This window comes from Pezoporus occidentalis, unplaced genomic scaffold (genome assembly GCF_034315485.1).
Source record: "Pezoporus occidentalis ecotype Australia unplaced genomic scaffold, CSIRO_AGI_Poc_V1 ctg348, whole genome shotgun sequence".
Classification (NCBI taxonomy): Eukaryota; Metazoa; Chordata; class Aves; order Psittaciformes; family Psittacidae; genus Pezoporus; species Pezoporus occidentalis.
In genome coordinates, this window is record NW_026915462.1 from 96,963 (window position 1) to 116,422 (window position 19,460).

At 44.4% G+C, this 19,460-nt stretch overlaps 2 protein-coding genes across 27 annotated transcripts in view; both read right to left on the reverse strand.

The window, feature by feature from the left end:
• TAF1 (TATA-box binding protein associated factor 1) overlaps positions 1 to 4,452 on the reverse strand; it is a 38,498-nt gene extending 34,046 nt beyond the window's left edge. For 5 of the 12 annotated variants that reach the window (XM_062630075.1, XM_062630078.1, XM_062630074.1 and 2 more), the window contains exons 1-5: positions 4,296 to 4,452; positions 3,972 to 4,089; positions 3,283 to 3,399; positions 1,686 to 1,826; positions 993 to 1,234 (exon numbers count right to left, since the gene is read on the reverse strand). In XM_062630075.1, coding sequence (XP_062486059.1) covers positions 993 to 1,234; positions 1,686 to 1,826; positions 3,283 to 3,399; positions 3,972 to 4,089; positions 4,296 to 4,421 — 744 coding nt within the window. In that variant the 5' untranslated portion in view covers positions 4,422 to 4,452. Of the gene's footprint in view, positions 1 to 992; positions 1,235 to 1,555; positions 1,659 to 1,685; positions 1,827 to 3,282; positions 3,400 to 3,971; positions 4,090 to 4,295 lie in introns of those variants that run through there. The other 7 variants (XM_062630077.1, XM_062630088.1, XM_062630076.1 and 4 more) reach the window with 4 other exon arrangements.
• Positions 4,453 to 4,651: 199 nt separating this feature from the next.
• LOC134169513 (rho-related GTP-binding protein RhoG-like) lies at positions 4,652 to 19,050 on the reverse strand. Of its 15 annotated transcripts, XM_062630092.1 has the most exons (6): positions 18,949 to 19,024; positions 16,491 to 16,568; positions 15,449 to 15,606; positions 10,775 to 10,845; positions 9,040 to 9,234; positions 4,652 to 8,947 (listed from the first exon to the last, which is right to left on the reverse strand). In XM_062630092.1, exon 6 carries the CDS (start codon positions 8,924 to 8,926, stop codon positions 8,351 to 8,353), a length of 576 nt encoding a protein of 191 aa, XP_062486076.1. In that variant the 5' UTR covers positions 8,927 to 8,947; positions 9,040 to 9,234; positions 10,775 to 10,845; positions 15,449 to 15,606; positions 16,491 to 16,568; positions 18,949 to 19,024; the 3' UTR covers positions 4,652 to 8,350. The 15 variants fall into 15 exon arrangements, with proteins under 15 accessions (XP_062486076.1, XP_062486082.1, XP_062486079.1 ...); XM_062630098.1 differs by lacking the exon at positions 16,491 to 16,568 and having other exon boundaries at positions 15,550 to 15,606; positions 18,949 to 19,050; XM_062630095.1 differs by lacking the exon at positions 9,040 to 9,234 and having other exon boundaries at positions 15,550 to 15,606; positions 16,491 to 16,526; positions 18,949 to 19,023.
• Between the last annotated feature and the right edge of the window lie 410 nt (positions 19,051 to 19,460).

Below are 19,460 nucleotides of genomic sequence, written 5' to 3' on the forward strand. Positions count from 1 at the left end.
GATTTCTACACCCATTGGGCATGTTCAACACCAAGCCAGTCCCTGATGTAATGTAATATGTGGAGCAGCAAAGAAATGAACACACCAACTGATACAAAATACACTAACACAGGAAACACCAAATTTGCAAAAGCCAAGGGAGCACTCAGAAGGCTAACTTCTGTGCTAGAGCCTCACCTAGATTTCTAATAGACAGAGGTTAGCTTAATCATTAAAACATGCCATTTAATTATGCAAACTACTCAGCTGCTTAAACAAAGCCTGTGATGGAGGCACCCAATGAAACCAAGTTATCCTGGCTCCCAACCATCTGTTTGGCAACTATAAGCACGTCTTTATTCTCCTTCCCCTCCTACCTTTCCTCTCGACAGCTTTAAAAATTTCAAAATAATTACTGAAATACATCCACTACATTTGGTATTTGCTACTATTTAGGTAAGTATCATAATGAATTTGCTTTGTGCGAGAAATGATCATTCTTTCAGCCAGTTTGTTATTGTGGTAATTTCTGATCCATAATCTGAGCAGTTACAAGGGAGGATTAAATAAAGGATACAGATCACAAATGTGCTCTTTTAGAAAGAGCACACCAGGTTCAGGACAGTATGAAAGGAGAAGCAAGTATTTGCCAGAAAAAAAAGCAAGCAGACAGATTAGCATTATGGTTTTTAATCATCTGGCAAAAGTATTCTCTACTAACTCAAAAAAACAATTTTCAAGATAAAGATACCTGTGCTATGGTCTTACAGAACTGCAAAATACTATTTCACACCCTGATTTATATGATGCTTTTTAAGAGGCGCCTGCAAATGGCAGGAAAAGCATTGCATATTAAGCAATCTGGAAACAGCAGAACACAGAAAGTAAAGACGGCACTGAGGTGAGCAAGAACATCTACACGATTACTTACTACAGAGCCTTAATACTGTATGATGCATATTTAGAGGGCTTACGTGATACAGTTTCTGTCACTTTCACATCTCTTACAATACCTTGCCTGGTCGAAATTCCGGGAAGAGCTCTGTAACACTTGGCAACTGTTTGGTAGCATCTCGCTGCATGATTCCTGCAAGAGGAAGTGTGAGTTTGCCTTCCTTGGATTCTGCCTGCCTGGCTTCTTGAGGTCCCATCTCTGACTCAGAATCAGAGCTGCTGCTGAAATCCACCTTGTCGGAGGCAGCAGAGGAAGGAGCAATGATGGAGGGCAAAATGATACCGTCTCCATCTTCAGATACTACAATAGAACAAGCACCTTATAAACAAACAGGTTTCCTCCCTGTCCCCTAATACAACCCCATAATGCCACAACTCCTGTTTTTATACCAAGGTATGCAAAAATTAAGCCTCTGCAGGTGTTATGAGTACCATTCTGGTTTAACCTTGCATTTTATCCTAAGCGTTCCAGGGGAATTTCCCAGCCACAACTGAGAGGATGAGATAAAAAAAAAAGCAGTTTCATTGTCAATATCAGTATTTTATCAATCACTGGAAATAAAATATTTCACCTTACATTTCAGGTAATCCTTTACCATTGCATATCAGGATGAAAACCCACCTTTAGATGCAGTCTGCAGACTGAATTTTGATGACACGTGGTGCTTGCTGCAGAATGAACTGCTGCACATCAGTGTTTGCTTCCTTCAGATATTCACATTGCCAGAGAGAGGAAGAAAGTTCCCACTCACCAGCTGCAGCTGTGTCCTTTTCATCTTCTTTCTTTCCAGGGACTGGAGGTGGTGGTGGTGGTGGCATCAACTTGGAATCGATATCTTCACAGTCAGCATCATAATCATCCTCATCTTCATCTAACCAGTCAGGAGACAAGACTGCATATTAAACAGACAATAAAGAGGAACCAGGCACCCTTCCCATTGATACTATCTTATACCTGTCTCAACCTGATGAGAAGAGCATGTCTTCCCTTACTGAGGAGACCATCCTCATTTTGTAACAAGATGCAGAACTCTCACAAGTTCAGCTTTCTGCACGTACTCATTTGCAAGATTGAAATGTAAGAAAGAATGCGAAGGAAGGGAAAAGGCAAACTGACAGAAAGATGATTGAAGCACTTAGCATATACATGTATATTATGCTATCACTTCCTTTATTCACGCTTTGCAAAGCAAATAAAGTTGTAAAGAATCAAAAAAAAATGTAGTAAAAATGTGGTTAAAAAGTCCTAATCACCTTTACATCCCGCTAACAACAATCTGTCAACAGCAAGGTTAAATGGAAGGCAGCTTCAAGGAATATGCAAAGATTTAGCATTTACACTAGCAGCTAGTGAAAGGGAAAAGCTTCATGGTTTTGAAAAGCTTTTCCAGATCAGACAGAGATCCCTGGGACCAACAAAAGAACCAAACTGCCTTCTGCAGAAAGCCATTTCAGAAAAAAAAAAAAAAAAAATCGGGGTAAAACAGGAGAGAAATATTAAGATGTTAATATTAAGATATTGATATTAATTAATATTAAGGGGACTGGAGCACCTCCCATATGAAGATAGGCTGAGAAAGTTGGGGCTGTTCAGCCTGGGGAAGAAAAGGCTGCGTGGAGACCTCATAGCAGCCTTCCAGTATCTGAAGGGGGCCTATAGGGATGCTGGGGAGGGACTCTTCATTAGGGACTGTAGTGACAGGACAAGGGGTAACGGGTTAAAACTTAAACAGGGGAAGTTTAGATTGGATCCAAGGAGGAAATTCTTTCCTGTTAGGGTGGTGAGACACTGGAATGGGTTGCCCAGGGAGGTTGTGAATGCTCCATCCCTGGCATTGTTCAAGACCAGGTTGGACGAGGCCTTGGGTGATATGATTTAGCATAAGGTGTCCCTGCCCATGGCAGAGGGGTCGGAGGTAGATGATCTTAAGGTCCTTTCCAACCCTAACTATTCTGTGTTTCTAAGATTGAAGTGACTCTCTAAAGGATCAGGACCTTATCTCTACCTCTGAGTATCTCCAAGAAGCAGCAGGTCTGCTGCATAATCCTCTTCTTAAGAACACTGATTAACAAAACATGAGCAGGTATTGGGAATTCTCTGCAGGGGTTCCCAGAGGAAAAGGAGGGTCCTAGTTTCTTTTCTGAGTATAGTTTAAGTCTAATGAGGAACTAATTCATTAAAACAGGAAGCTACCAACCAGTGGCTTCATCCAGTGAACACAGTTCTACAAAAGCTTGTATTAGGCTCTTGAAGCAAGGAGTGAAAAGGTACATTGTAACCCATACAGAAACTGTCAAGGCCCACTGCCCCAAAATACCTTCTACAGCTGTAACACTAATCCCATTTACCTGGTCTTCGAACTGGCTGCAGGCTGCCCATTGCCTGCTTATACCTACGGCTCTCATCTTCTGCCACTTCATTAATATCTGAATAATCAACAGCATCTTCTGTGCTTTTAACCCAGCCTAGGAAGAAAAGAAATCTAGTCACACAGAACTTTATCCTAATATGGATAACCAATGTCGGACTTTGATGTGTCCACATGAATCCGTTCTTGTGTTTTCTTTTTTTAGAGGAACAAATACATCTGATTAACATCACTCCAACCAACAGCTCCAAGAGCTCTGAATTCCCCACCCAGACTGGTAAGTAACCAACTTTAGCAGAAGGAGCACCTTTCACTTACTCAGTAAAACTGTTCAACAAGCAGTTTAAATAAAAAAAGGGACATGATAATATTGTGCACTAAATAGGTTTAACACAGGGGAAACACAGAATAAACTTATTTATGAGGGAGAAACAACAAGTAAAAAAAAACCCCACTTATATAAAAATTAAAGAGAACAAGTGTAAAAGTGACCAGGACATAATGTGGAGTCATTCTGGCAAGAAGGAAAAGCCTTTTGCTAGAGGACCTCTGATCAGATAAATCACAATATTCCCTTCATGATTATCTGGGTGCTTTTCTTCCTCTCCAGTAAGAGTTCTGATCCTGCAGCCCCTCTGCGGTTTAACTGCAGGCACCCCAGTGCCTAACCTTCCTCATCCAGGTGGGCTCCATCGGATTCCGCGCTGTCCTCCTCGCTCGCTGTGATCTCGGTGATCAGGTTGCCCAGTCCCAGCACACCCAACCCAGCCAGGTGCTTCTTCGATTCCTGGGGAGACCAGAGCCACGTCCCAGCGCGGAGGCTCCGCCAGGAGGGCCTGGCCCCTTGTCAGGCTCGATCCCTCCCGGCAGCCTGCGCCAGAGCCCGGCCAACCGACCCGCCGCAGACCCGCGCCACTGGACACTGGGCTCCTTTCCCGTCCCTCAGCCCGCGCCGCGCCGCAGCTGCGCCTCGCCGGAGCGACACAGCCCTACCTTGTCGAGGACGCTCTCCCCCTCCAGCTGCCCCGCCTCATTGATGTTGCCGAAGAGGAACCCGGCCAGGGAGAAGGGCTCGGCACGGCCACCTTCCACCTCCTCCTCGCTCTCCGAATCCGACATCACTACGCTGCCGACCCGGAAGCGGAAGCGGGACGCGGCAGCGACCGGCGGGCCCTGACAACGGCGCCCCCGCGCGGCCACACCCCGCCCCAAGGAAGCGCGAAGGCTCCGGCGGTCACCGGGGGGCGGTTTTATTGCATCTCAGAAACGGGGCCTGGCTGTCCACAGGAAGGAGCTACGTTTAGAACGGGTGCGTTACAAACAGCCGGGGGAAGTTAATACGAGAGCCAGAAAGAGGAGAAAATGTTTATTGCAACATAATTCTGCATAATTTAAACCAAAAACAACAACAAAAAAATCCTTTAAAACTGTTAGCTGTAATACAGGTTTATAGTATAAAATCAAGTCGCCAGTGTATGTATCAGTACCACACTTGGAGTCCTGAGCTCCCGACGCCGATGGGCGCTCCTCGCGGTCTGCCCAGGCAGCACCACGAGCAAGGTTCGGCACTGGGAGACAGCACGGCGAGGCCCTTCCCCCTTAGGTTCCATAGAAATAGCTCCGCCGTAAACTGGAGAAAGCACTTGTACACATCTGAGCACACCCCGCATCATCCTCTGGTCACACGGTTCCTGTACTGCTCAGTTCCTTGTGCATGGCTTCAGCTGTATTTCAAAAAACCACTTATTTCAGAAATCATTCATGCACTGAAAAACTGAAATCAGCCTCTTCATAGAGAGTCTCTTCTGTGAATGAAGACATATACACTGCATTCCTACCAGTAACAAACTGAGGAATCTTGAACAGTAGAGAAAACCCACACAGCTTAACTCGTGTTTTCTGATCTCCCAAAATGTTCTTGATTAAAACAAAACCAAAAATTTGATAAAATCCAGCTGTGGCATTGTGTGAACTCTGTATTTGCTTCCCGTCCACTGGAGAAAAACCAAAACAACATGTGGAAGGCACAGAACGGACTGTAGACCAAAGCACTGGACTACTTACAATAAAATGCATCAAGAATTGTAGGCAGCGAGGGAAAGGAAAATCACGAACTCAGAATGCCCATTGAATGGAAAAGTTCATTGTATCTGTGTGCTCCTGAAGCTCTTCCTCACGAAGAGCAGAGGCTGGAGAAAACCAGCTGAGCTGTCAGCCAAGCAGGGCTTCTGCTCCTGGCAGAAATCAACAGAAACACATGACACCTAAGCAACTGTTAATGAGGTACACCAAATCCCCTAAAGTTTCTGAGAGTGTTCAAAGTTCACCTTCTGCTCATTTTCATCACTATCATGTTGTTCTCCTCCGTACTGTTGTGTGATCCATTTAGTAAGGAATCTAAATGGGGATAAAGTGTTCTAGGATAATGTAATCAATTCAAATAAATTGATTAAATATATGAATTTTATCTCAATACACTCTCTTCCAGTTAACACCAGGTTGGCTGCTCTGTGAGTCTACAGGAACAGGAGGGGTGTGTAGTAATACTTGCTCACAAGATTTCTTCTCCACAGAGTTACTGTCATCCAGTTCAGAATAACCACAAAATATGCAGACCTAAAATATTTCAGTATGTAAAAAAGTAAAAACTTTTTAAAACAGTAGTAGTTTCAGTACAAAATTGCAAATATATGTAGCAAAGAAGGGGGGGGGGGGAAGAGGTGCCTGTTGTTGAAATTAAGTCTATTTAAGAGCAGTTCAAACGTCACAAACACTTTGAAGTACATCTCTGAATGAAGCAAAAGGGCTTGCACTGGGGTGACTAGACAGTTGATTTATGCCTGACTAGCATTAAAAACGCCCATGTGCACTGGCTTACATAAATACATTGTAAACAAGATAAAGCCTTTTTATGCAGTTACTGAAATTTACCTACAGAAAATAATCTTGAATTACAAGGCACAGTTAATTACTACCTCCAAGTCAATCCCACAGTAAAGGCCTACTACTAAAGTAAAGGCAGAACATGGTGAGTAGAGGTTACCTAACTAAAACACTACAGCTTCACAAGCCTGCAGGGCACTGCAATGGGAGCCACATCTGGAACAGCATTTCCATGAGTGCAAGAGGTGCAATGGCACTTGGTGAAGAAAAATACGCAGAGTCCCTAGGCTTCTGCAAACATACATAACAGGTGTTTTGGTGTTGCTTGCAATAAGGCAACATTTGGACCTCTGCATTGGTTCACTAGACACATATATCAGCATTTGGATTAACTGCAGCTTATAAATTACGGGTTGCAGTTTGCTAAGGCAATACCAATACAGGCGTATCTCAGATACACAAAAATTGGAGCATCAGTTACACCAGCTGAAGAAGGGCACATCCTCCTGAAAGGGAATTAGGGCACAAATATGAATGTTTCTATCCACCTGGTATTTTTGCATGTATCAGATAAAGCAAGGTCAAATTAACACAATATCCCTAAACCCTTCTTGATGTACTCTCTGTTCTCATGCTAAAATGAGGCTTTTTTTCTGTCCAGGATATACACCAGTGCACTTTTGCATGTGTGGGAATCACAAGAAAGCAAGTCCTGAATTACCCATTGAGGCTGCACCCAGACAAAGACAGCACTGTCAACCTCAGACAACAAAGCTCAGTCCAGCACCACTGGTTTCACACAAAGTAGCTTTGAAGCATGCTGCTTTCATACCACCAAGCTGTAAGGTTAAGTCTAAGGAAGGTTTCATGCACTCACTCCTCAGCTGGTCCCAGAATGACACATCAAGAACAGTGCACCCTGAAAGTAAAAGCCGGCTGCCACTCACTAGAGACGCTCAGCAAAGTTAAAAAGGATGTAAATAGAACTTCAGTTAAAACAGTTTATATTAAGTGATCACCTACTAGAAAGAAAAAAACTGCCCAAGTAAATCTATTCAGTGACTGACTAACCATTATAAATTTAACTGAAACCACGAGTGAGTTGCCAGGAAGAAACAAGCGTTCCTGGTTCCTGTAAACAGAACCCCCAAATTTTCTGTCAGTGTTCTCCCAGAAAAGAGACAAAGCAATATGCCATAAAAATCTCAGGTGGTGGCCCAAGAACAGTAAGAAGTAAAGCAATGAATTCCTCAAGAGCAAACGGCAAATGCTATCAAGTCTCTGGGATTCATGAAAGGTATCACACCGAAAATCTCATTTTGAGAAGTGTCATTGCAACTACCTCAGGCAGTCTGAGAAGGTAACTGAACTTTATTCTCAAGGTGCAAAATCTCTTTGGAGAGTGAAATCAAAACTCAATTTAGATTATTATGAAAGACTTGCATCTAAACTACTCTTTCACCTCTCCAATTCAAAAGTATGAAAACTGCTCATTTCAGTGATTCGTCATTATCCTAAATTCTGTACATTAGGAGAAATCAGTTCCTACTTCTATTAATAAAATCACTGCAGGTGTTCCCTTGGTCTTGCTCATTACATCAAACACAATGTATGCTAACTCTTCATATAAATGATCACAGTTCACTCTAAGGTGAATCTCAGAAATATTTCAGGCATTTTTGCATGTAAACAAGTTGTTTTCAAGACTTAAATTGACAAATCAAAAGAACTGCATAGTCGGACTTCTGTTTGTAAAACAGATCAGTAAAATAAGGGATGGAAAAAGCAGCAGCTATACTTAGAGCAAAGTTATCATAATCTGTGCTTTTCAACAAATCTAGTAACTGATGTCTATCTAGTAAAGAAGTCCGGCTTCAAAGAAGTACCTTCTTTTATTTTCCTCACAGAATAAGGACAAAAGCCAAGTGATCCCTGGAGAAGCTAGAGACTGGAACTTTAGAAATAAAGTAGATATTTGACCTCTCAGCTAGAAAAAAAACCTGTTTCAGTTTCCCTGAAGCAATAAGACTGCAAGAATATTCATTGCATAAAGCATTTCTGCTTAGAGCTGTTAGTGCAAGATGAGAATCTTCAATTTAACTCATTAAAGAGCCCTCCAAGATTCTAGTCAGTATTCAACTTTGACACTCCATCACTCCAGGTAACTACAATAAGACACATTTTCTTGTGTTTTTCTTTGTCACAGGATACAGAACTGCACGCACAGCTTCAGCAAACACCTCACGAACACCCTCCTGATTCAATGCTGAGCACTCCAAATATTTGACTGCTCCAATTTGTTTAGCCAGTGAAGTTCCCTGCTGTGGGGTAGTGGGAGCCAAGCTTTGCTCTTTCAACTTTTTGACTGTTTCCAGGTCATTTCTTAAGTCTCTCTTCGTGCCCACTAAAAGAACGGGAACATTTGGACAGTGGTGAGAAACTTCAGGATGCCATTTGTGCCTCACATTTGCATAGGAAGAGGGGCTACCAATGGAGAAACAGATGATGAATACATTGGTTTGAGGATATGAGAGAGTGCGCAGGCGGTCATATTCCTCCTGGCCTGCAGTGTCCCAGAGATTCAGGCTAACAGTTCGGCCATCAACAGTCATTTGGGCACTGTAGTTGTCAAACACAGTAGGGATGTACTCTTCTGGGAAGGCATTGGTGGTATAGCTGATGAGAAGACAAGTTTTTCCCACAGCACCATCTCCAACAACTACACACTTTATAGTCTGCATTCTTTACCCAGAAACAGAGTCCTGCACAAAGCAAGAAAACAGTTAGAAAAAGCACAGTCAATTACAGTAATTTTAAAGATAAGCTAACAATTTCTTATCACAGCTAGACATACTCAGTGTCTCAGAAGCCATTGTGAAGTGCTCACAGGCTAGAAAGGCAATAGTGACACGGAGATGAAAGGAGTTGAGAGCTCAGTGACAACTGGCTGCACTCCAACCACGTAAATACAAATTAGCCAAATTCCCACAGTCTTGCCTTACTGCCAGGCAGTTTCCCCACAGCCAAAGGGACAAGTCCTTAGAGGTACCTGCAAGTGGAAAGGGATCATGACCTCAGACCTAGTAACAAGATATTCTGTCATTTATAGGTTCACACATACCTCCATACACACACCCCCTCCAAGATTCACACCTCTTGCTACATCGTTTACTGCCTAAGCAAAGAAACATTCAAAAAAAAATCTATAATAAACCAAACTGGCTGCACTGCTACAGTTTACTATAATAATTCACTGTAGCAATCATACCTCAAGAAACTGCATTATTTAGAGGATACCAAATAAAAGGTTCAGAAAGTAGCATTTATAAGAAAATGTTATTCTTTGAAATATAACTAGCCATAGTACCCAGCTTAGAATACAGAAGTATTTTTCCTGAAGGAGCCAAGAACAGATTATTCTCACTAATCAGCAGCAGAAAAAGCACAACATAATAGGCTTGAGTTACAATACAGATAATATACTGAGTATTAGAAAAATACATGCTGTGAAGGATCAGCAACCAGTCTTCCGAGACAGACTGTGAAATTGTTACAGGACGTATGTGATACTTACAGGCTTTCCTATCCTTTTCCCAATACATGATATGTAGGCTTGATAATCAAAGGATATAGCCTAAAACTAAATTCATTCTAAACTTTCATCACATGAACATCAGGAATTTTGAATATAGCATGGAACAACTACAAGGACTCATTTGTTGTACATCTGTTATAGTCTGGAGCTTCCACTGCTAGCCTGAACTTGCACGTGCCTTTTCACCCAAATGCCTTTGAGGTACTATCAAGTAATCCTCAACTTGCAAGCAACAGCAAATACACTGCTTCAAACAGAAGAAACAAATAGTGGGAGGAACTAGACTGCCTATTCTAGAAAGATCACAGCTCCAACACCTTCAAAATAGCAAAGGGAACATATTAAAATGAGCAATAGTGAAGTACTTCACCTATAGAAGTCGTGGAACCCCCTCCCTCCGACTTCCTCAAGGCCATCCAAACAAATCAACAACTCAGTACCATTTAAGTCTCAGCTTTGTCCTTTTGATTAAGTCTGTATCTGTATCCACATACTGCCCACTGAAAGCATACATGGTTCCTCTGTACTAAGTGAAAATAGACTTAAACTTTAGCACAAAGCTGCAACAGGCAACTCGAGAGGTATCAACTGTGGTCATTACAATATACAATGCTTAAGGAAGTGTCAATGTATGTACACATGCACTACTGAAAACCAGTCAGTGGTGGGAAGCAGTGCAGAAACCTTGTTCCAGAAAGCTCCAGCAGGACACAGGATGGGAAAAATTTGGAGGAAAACAAGCAGGAAGAAGTGACAGAAGCTGTATATCCTTTTTGAAAATGGCAGGAATGACATTTCTAAAACAACATGAATCACCTGAAATGAAATCTGGCACGTACTTTTGCGTTTTGGTAGAAAAGCATACAGGTGATTTTCACCATACATCAAAAACAAATACAGTCATCCCATTTCAAGGCTCCAGTCACATGAAGAGAGAGATGTATATGCAAGTGCATATTGTAAAAGTAATCAGTAAATGAAGAACGGCACTGACCAGCAAAAGCTGACAGCCGGACTGCATCTATTATTCCAGAACACTTGCACCAAGATTTTCATTTAATAAGGCTAGGGAAAAAAAAAAAATAGGAAAAAAGGTAAGTTCTTTCAAAGTAGAGGCTTAGAAATATTTCCTGCATTTTGCAAACCCCAAAGTTGAAGTCCCTTTTAATACAAAATCAGTTAAAACAATACAAATTAAACATTTTTAGCATTATATTATTAATAGAAATGGAACACTGTTACCGGCAACATACAACACAGGGTATTTCTGAACACAAAGGTTCTAAGTGCTATGAGCAGTGACAAAGACAGCATGTATTTTAATACCATAACACTGTTCTGCCTAAAGATGCAATCGTAACTCCCCAACCTTGTCTCTACCGCTGCTCTCCCTGTAGGACAGATCGGTACCTACTCTGAGACGCTGGCACACTCTCACCAGCAGCAAGGCTTTCTTCAGAAGTTTCCAAACCCTGTTTCCCCTTCCCACCCATGTAGCATGCCACCTCCTCAGCTGTGATCACACACTGAAAAATGGTGATGACTTGTTTCATCCAGTTCATCATGTAGTACCACAATCAACAGTGTTGCTACAACCAAGCCAGTGGCAGCATATGGTGGGAATGAATCATGGGGGAGGAACACCATACGCTGCTGTTGCTGCCAAAATACCACCACACCACATCACGAAGAGCGGGTTTTAAAGTCTATTCCTGCATTTACTTCAAAAAACTATAGTACTTACTAGAAGATGCTGTGCTGAAAAAAACTGACCAAGAATTCCAGAGCAAAAATTTCTTCCCAAATGAACTACCTGTGCAGCAAACCACTCTTTTGATCAGTTCATAACAAGTGACATCACAGAGGTGGCAGAGATAAGTCAGCTGGATACACTCAATAAAAACTCAACTATAGCAACAAAAGTCTTGTGGAGAACAAGATACGCAAAACCCTTTATGCGCCCAGTTCCTAGCTTCTGAAACAAACAAATTGCAAAGACTGGGAAGCAGATCTCTCACACACACCATGTGCTCCTCCAAGGGCTTATAGCTCTAGGCATTTCTGTCCAGACCTTTTCACAGAAAGAAAAGGTATCCCAGAATTGCACCCCTACCTGCACATACCGGGCACTGACATGTGACTACTAATATTCTAAGACAATAGAGGCAGTTTCATATATATGTAAAATGAAAAGCCACATTATCCCATACCATCAGAAGCTAAAGTAGCTGGACTCAACCTGATATAACATTTATAATCAAAGTGCTATCCAAAGCGTATTTTCTTGGGCCTTTATTTGAGAGGTCATTAGAGCTTTCAATTCAGAGAACAGTAGTAGGGTAACAAAAAAGCCTGGAACACAAATGCTCTTTCACAGCATTAGTATATTCATTTACCTCACCAAGGCTTGGATTTTAGAAGAGCAGCATTTGCAGTAACAAGTAACTCCATGCAAACATGCCAAAGCATCAGCCTAAGTATGAACTACACAAATCAATTTGATAGGTGGACCACTCGATGGATAAAGAACTGGCTGGATGGCCGCACACAAAGAGTTGTGGTCAATGGCTCAATGTCCGGCTGGAGACCAGTAACGAGTGGGGTCCCTCAGGGTCGGTGTTGGAACCGGTCTTGTTCAACGTCTTTGTCACTGACAGGGACAGTGGGATTGAGTGAGCCCTCAGCAAGTTTGCCGATGACCCCAAGCTGTGTGGGTCGGTTGATACCCTGGAGGGAAGGAATGCCATCCAGAGGGACCTCGACACGCTTGTGAGGTGGGCTGATGCCAACCTCATGAGGTTTAACCATGCCAAGTGCAAGGTCCTACACCTGGGTCGGAGCAATCCCAGGCACAGCTACAGGTTGGGCAGAGAACAGATTCAGAGCAGCCCTGAGGAGAAGGACTTGGGGGTGTTGGCTGATGAGAAAATGAACATGAGGCAGCTTCAGTGTGTGCTCGCAGCACAGAAAGCCAATCGTACCCTGGGCTGCATCCAAAGGACCAGCAGGTCGAAGGTGATTCTGCCCCTCTACTCTGCTCTCATGAGAGCTCACTTGGAGTACTGTGTGCAGTTCTGGTGTCTTCAACATAAAAAGGACATGGAGCTGTTGGAACAAGTGCAGAGGAGGCCATGAGGATGATCAGGGGACTAGAGCATCTCCTGTATGAAGACAGGCTGAGAAAGTTGGGGCTGTTCAGCCTGGAGAAGAGAAGGCTGCGTGGAGACCTCATAGCAGCCTTCCAGTATCTGAAGGGGACCAATAGGGATGCTGGAGAGGGACTCTTCATTAGGGACTGCAGTGACAGGACAAGGGGTAACGGGTTAAAACTTAAACAGGGGAAGTTCAGATTGGATACAAGGAAGAAATTCTTTACTGTAAGGGTAGTGAAGCACTGGAATGGGTTGTCCAAGGAAGCTGTGAATGCTCCATCCCTGGCGGTGTTCAAGGCCAGGTTGGACAGAGGCTTGGGTGGCATGGTCTAGTGTGAGGTGTCCCTGCCCATGACAAGACGGTTGGAACTGGATGATCTAAAGGTCCTTTCCAACCCTAACTATTCTATGATTCTATAAATACAATTAAAGAGCTTGTAGGCTTTTAAGTATGTTTCTCTGTGCAGGATTCCTTTAAATTAGGTTGTCTTAAACAAAAACAAAACAAAACAAAAAATTAAGTAAATTATAACCAGAAGAGAGTAGAAAGAAGTTCCTACACCCCAGAAACTTCATGTTGTGAGCTGGTGTCTTGTGGTTAAAGATTTACATGTGGAAGACAAAGCTTTTTTTCATTTAAGCCACAACCAAGCAAACAATATTACCCCCATCAGACCTGTTCTAGTAAATCCACGTATCACTTTGTTCAAAATGTGTGAAGTCTCTATTCTTTTGTTGTAAACAATTTCCCTAGCAATAAAACTCTCATAAGTTAGCAAGTAGCTGGGGTTAAAATCTGCATGGAAAATTCTTTTTATTTCTCCAGCACCTCGGAACTTGGCACTGCATGCTATTTGAATATAAATGTATGCTGGGGAAAAAAAAAACATGCTCCAAAAACAAAATTACCAACAAACATTACCGAGAGCAGAAAAAATAGTTTAGGGTTTGTTTGAGGCTTTTTTGGTGAGCTTCAAAAGAATTTTGGGGAAAAACTTTAGGGAGAAAAACTCTTTCTAAAGAAGAGGTAAAGGAAAAAGAGAAAAATACAGATTAACATGTCAACCACCAAAACCGAGGTTTAGAATTTAGAAACAGAAAAGCTGGGCACAAGCTTCAAAGCCAATTTTAGTTTAAAAGTTGTTCAGCAAGAGAATGGAGCGAGTCAAGAGTAGCAAGAGGTAATTCAGGTTGCTTAATCCTGCCAAAGAACTTTCATTACAACTGAAGTGGAAGATCATCAGAACATGAAGAGTTACAGAAGAATGGGAATCATTTGCATAGAAAAATAAAAAAATAAAATAAAATAAAATAAAATAAAATAAAATAAAATAAAATAAAATAAAATAAAATCCACCCAAAACCAAACAACTCACAAAGTGGTGTCGTGCAAAAATATGTAGCTGAGAGTTGCTTCTATCTTGTCCACCACTGCCTTTGAATTAGAAAACTGGCATTCCTGACTGTGTCAGTTTCCTTCTCAGAAGATGCTGCAAAGTCTGCAGCTGCCTGCACACCTGGCACTTCCTTTGGAATGTACGATTTCAGTCGACATGTCAAGACATCATCTGGAGAGCTGCTCCCATTCTGACCTAATTAGCTATCCTACTGGTACCATTAATATGGACAGCTTGCTCTCCTGTAACCCAGCTGGACATCTGCTAGGGAAATTAACTGTTTGGATTCCACTCCCTGTTCTCACAAAGTGAAATCACAGAATAACTTCATGTTGCATCAAATTTTTTTTGTGGGAGAGAAAAAACTTCCATATCTTCCCTTTAGTATCTCTACTCAGAGAAGGGAGAAAACAGAGACAGAAAACAGAGAGGAAACATGAACCTGCATTCTTCTGGGGTTTTCTAGATTTATGGGTTTTATAGTACCTGCATGTCAAAAAATTTCTGGCAGAGGAACTACTTCTTAACATGATAGGCCTCTGCTGTTACTACATTAACACCACATGCCTCTCTGTTAGGCAGGTTTTAGCTTTAATATTGTTCTTTAGCTTTAATACTGCTCATTTTCACAGTTTGTCAAGTCTTCCATATCTGTTTCCAGTCTGGGTAGGCCTTATTTTGGCCAAAAAAAGAGCAGAAAACGCAGTAGGAGTTCAGCTGAAATCACCTAAACTGAGCTGTGTTATTCTGTTCAACCACAACCTTTCATCAATCCCTCCCTGTTCTGCAGGCTCAGAAGACTGACGCTGCTTTATCAGAAGCAAGTAGAAGCAGAAGTTAAGAATGATGAATGACTTAATTGCTCATCTTCCAGTAACAAAAACTGGATCAGAGATGATTCACTCTATCTGCCCGATAGGTGAAGTTGGGCAGAAACATTCAACAATGCATTGGGTGGATAAAGCAGCTCAAAGTATATGCTACCATCCTCAGTCATGCAAAGGAATGAAGAATTTTCATGCGTGCAGCTTAGCCACCAGACCTGACAGGAAAGAGAAAGGGCCCTCTGCAATTTAATTAAGACTGTGTTACTATTCCACAACAGCTCAGCTTACTCACCATTGTTTTAGTGCCAGACTTTTAGAACGCATGCCAAGAAAGAGTAAAAAAGTTAAACAGGAGACTTCATTCCTATTACCCTTCAGCAATGAATGACCTACTTGGACTTCTCAGTGCCTTTCAGTTTTCCACACTGTTTTCTGTCCTGCCAGAGAAACCTGCAAGAGAAACAAAACAGATGGCAACAGCCTGAGTGGCAGCAAAGAGGGGGGAATCAGCAAGCCAAGCCAGATTTCAGTAGCACAAGAACCATGGAGCCCAAGACCCCATGTGAACATCTGAATCAAGAAAACTTGCTTTCTGCAGAGCTCTGCCTGCAGGTTCAGCACCCATGCACATACTACTGGTGCCTAACAAGAGTGGAGCTCTCTCTGGTTGTTTTCTCAGTGCTAATGCTAGAAAGGCCTTGCCCCTTTTGGCACAAAAAGTTTTTTCAAAGAAATAAGAGAAACCATCCAAAATCTCTCATACAGTGCTTTTTAAATCTCTTTCCTTGTCAAATTAGGCTGAAATTGGTTTACCAATTTACAGATTTTTTTTTTTTTTCCAGGGATGAATTGAACATAAGCTTTACCATGTAAGCAGTATTCTCTGAGGAACCACAGTGAAAACTAAATGGTCTGCAAGAGGTATTTGGGCACCTCAACAAGACAAACCTCACTGCATCAACAGTCTTACTCCAGATTTTATAGGAGAGCAATGATATTAGTAGCCAAGTACCAGTGACCTTAAATTCTGTGATCCCAAGATTGTTTACTGAATAATAAATATTTGCAAAGAGCATTAGAAACAAGCTGGTAAAATAACACTACATCAAGGTGTTGCTGCACAATCGTACAGGAGCTAAAAACCAGGACTTCAGTAGATATTTAAATTACCAATGTAAGAATATGGCAGGTATCCTGCCATAATCAAAAGCTGCATAGTATTAAACTTGATTTTCCCATTGAAACCACATGCAGAAGAATGGATTCATGCAAGACATGCAGAGGTCTGTTTATCACAGTCAGTTCATAAAGAGCAAATAACATGCCTGTCCTACCTTTTATAGACTGTGGCAATGCCTTATCCATTATTGCTGGATAAAAGAAGACAAGACAATTACCTCAGACATGAGGTTCTGTAAAAAGGCACATGAAGCACACTGAGGGATGAATGATAAATCCAGCTAAAGCATCCCTGATTCCTATTGGGGGGGAAGCCAATTTCTACTCTTATCTTCCCATCATCTTTTATCACCTGGCATTCACTGGCACTTCAAACACTGTGTTTTAAGAAAAGTTATAACAAAGCCACTGTTGTATTTGAAGGACAATGTGTATACCAGGAAAATCTCAGTCTCCCCTCTGGCAGGTTAAAGCCATTCCCCTTGGCCTGTCCCTACAGGCCCTTGTCCAAAGCACCTCTCCAGCTTTCCTGGAGCCTCTTTAGGCACTGGAGCTGCTCTCAGGTCTCCCCTTCAGGAGCCTTCTCTTCTCCAGGCTGACCCAGCCCAGCTCTCTCAGCCTGGCTCCAGAGCAGAGCTGCTCCAGCCCTCGCAGCATCTCCGTGGCCTCCTCTGGCCTCGCTCCAGCAGCTCCACGTCCCTCTTGTGCTGCTGCCCCAGAGCTGGATCAGGACTGCAGGGGAGGTCTCCCCAGAGCGCAGCAGAGGAGCAGGATCCCTTCCCTGAGCTGCTGCTCATGCTCCGGGGGTGCAGCCCAGCACACGGGGGGGGGGGGGGGGCGTGGAGGGGTTGGGCTCAAGCACACACTGAAGCCGTGTCATGGGGAGCTTCTCCTCACCCAACACCTAAAGTCCTTCTTCTCAGGGCTGTTCCATCCACTGTTTCCCAGCCTGTGTTTGTGCTGGAGACTGCCCCGACCCAGGGGCAGGTCCTTGCTCTTGGCCTGGCTGAACATCCTTTCTTTTTTGTTGGGCTTTTTTTTTTTTTAATGGAAGTGGTAATCTAAAATACCAAACATGTCTCAAAGTTCCCTACAGAAAAACTTGTGTGTAGTTAACACTGGAAAATTCGCCAAACAGAGCCTTCAATTTATACATTTTACATCTGACAAAGAGGAGACCCATAACCTTTTATAATCAAAAACTAAGCTTGGGAGAAAGAGCACATGGCTGATGATGGTGGCATAAGGACCACTGCACCCCAGCACAGGACACATGTTGCAACAATAGAGACACAAAAAACAAAAACATTTAATGTTTTTGATGGGGTTTTGGGTTCTTTCTACAACTCAGAGTAAATACAATTAGAATTACAAGTGCTTATAAAAAGTACATTGACACTGACTATTCATTGGGTCTTAAACAAAAAACCCCAAAACCAAACACTGAAGGGACAGTAAATCGGAAAGAGGGAGGTGCAGAACAAATCAAAGGTAGCATTGCTTCTCAGGGTTTGTGGTTAAGCTAGGAATTCCTCAGTACAGGATTTCACAAATCCTGAGAGTTTGTAAAACTCAAGAAGCGCACTGTTAAGCTTATGAAAGCAAGCTTAAGACAATACCTGAAACTCCTGTGGAACCCCCTCAGCACTCAAAATATCTTAAGTCACTATCTTGCTCTACTCTTCCTGAGACAATAACTTGGCAGTTTTTAGAGAGCTGATCAAACATGACTACTCTTACATATCCCTATAAAGGAAAATCCACCCTTAGCACTGAAACAAGAGACCTTCAGAAAATAGTAACTTATCGCCATATGCCAACTTTTTATTAAATCTGCTGGGAGCAAAGGTCACCTTAAATTTGTCACTGCGTTCCTGATACAGATTAGCATCAGCCTGACTTTAGAACAGTCCAACCTTCGAATAGAAGAAGGAAGTGCAGGACCTGTCCACGGAGCCATTCCCGCTCCCTGCACACCCCTGGGAGGGAAATGGGGTCAGAAAAACCTTGTTCCGCCTCATTCCGCTTCCCCTACGCCTCCAGCATCTCCAGGCCCCATTCCGCTTCCCCTACGCCTCCAGCATCTCCAGGCTCCTTGATGAGCACATTCACCTCCCCAAAGCCCTCCTGCAGAAGCCAGGACCCGCACCGCATCTCCGCACCCTCCGGGAACGAAGAACGCAGCTCGCCCCGCAGCTTGGGGTGCTTGGCTCGCTTCCCTCCTCCGGAGCCGGCCGCGCTACCTGCGGGCCATCGCGTGAACCTCTTCTCCGGAGAAGGAAACCGCGGCAGCTCCCAGGCGGGGAGAGGCCAGCGCCGGCCGCGGGCCACCGCCCCGCTGACAGCGAGAGTGGCGGCGGCCGGACGCCGAGGATCTTCCCCCCACACACCCTTCAGCGCGCCGCCTGTGCCGGCCTCCGCCCGGCAGCAACGCTGAAGAGCAACACCCGCGGGGTGCCCGCGGCCCGCAGGGGCCCGCTCCGCCGCCGGGCCGCAGCCACCGCACCTCCGTTCAGCTTGGTTCACCTCACGGCCCGGCAGGGCCCGCCAAGCCGCCGCACGCGGGAAGCCCGGGGACGCCACTCGGCACCGCGCCGCCCGCACCGCGCTCACCTTCCGCGCCGCCAGCGGCCGCAGCTCCCGGGGCGGCGGCGGGACCCTCGACCCGGCCGCACCCCGGCGCCCGCCCCTGCCGCACCGCGCGCACGCGCCCTCTCGCGCCACGGTGCCCGGAGGGCCCGCCAGGGGGCGCCGCTGCAGGGGGGCGGGGCGGGGCTGGAGGGCGGGGCAGCCGCAGGCTCTGCCCGCTGCCCGGCAGCTTCGCGCGGGGCGCGGCGCTCCGCCGGGGCCGCTGTTGGAACGCAGCGACAGGGCCTCGGCCCCCGGCCCCCCGCGGCCTTCCCGTGGCGCCGTAGAGGCCTTTGCCGAGGGAGCGTTCGGTCCCCGCCGGCACCGCGGAAGCGGGATCGTTCCGCTCGTGCCCGCGGCTGCCATCTCCTTCTTGACACCTCCTGGGCTCGGCGCCCCTGGGAGGTAGAGACAGCGGGGTCCGGCAGGACCCGAGGGGCAGACACTGGAGCTCCTGCCGTTGTCCTGCCCGCCTGGTCACTGGAGTGGGAGAGGAT

Coding starts and splice junctions, on each gene's coding strand:
- LOC134169513 (XM_062630096.1), bottom strand. CDS start 8,926: ATGCAGACTATAAAGTGTGTAGTTGTTGGAGATGGTGCTGTGGGAAAA.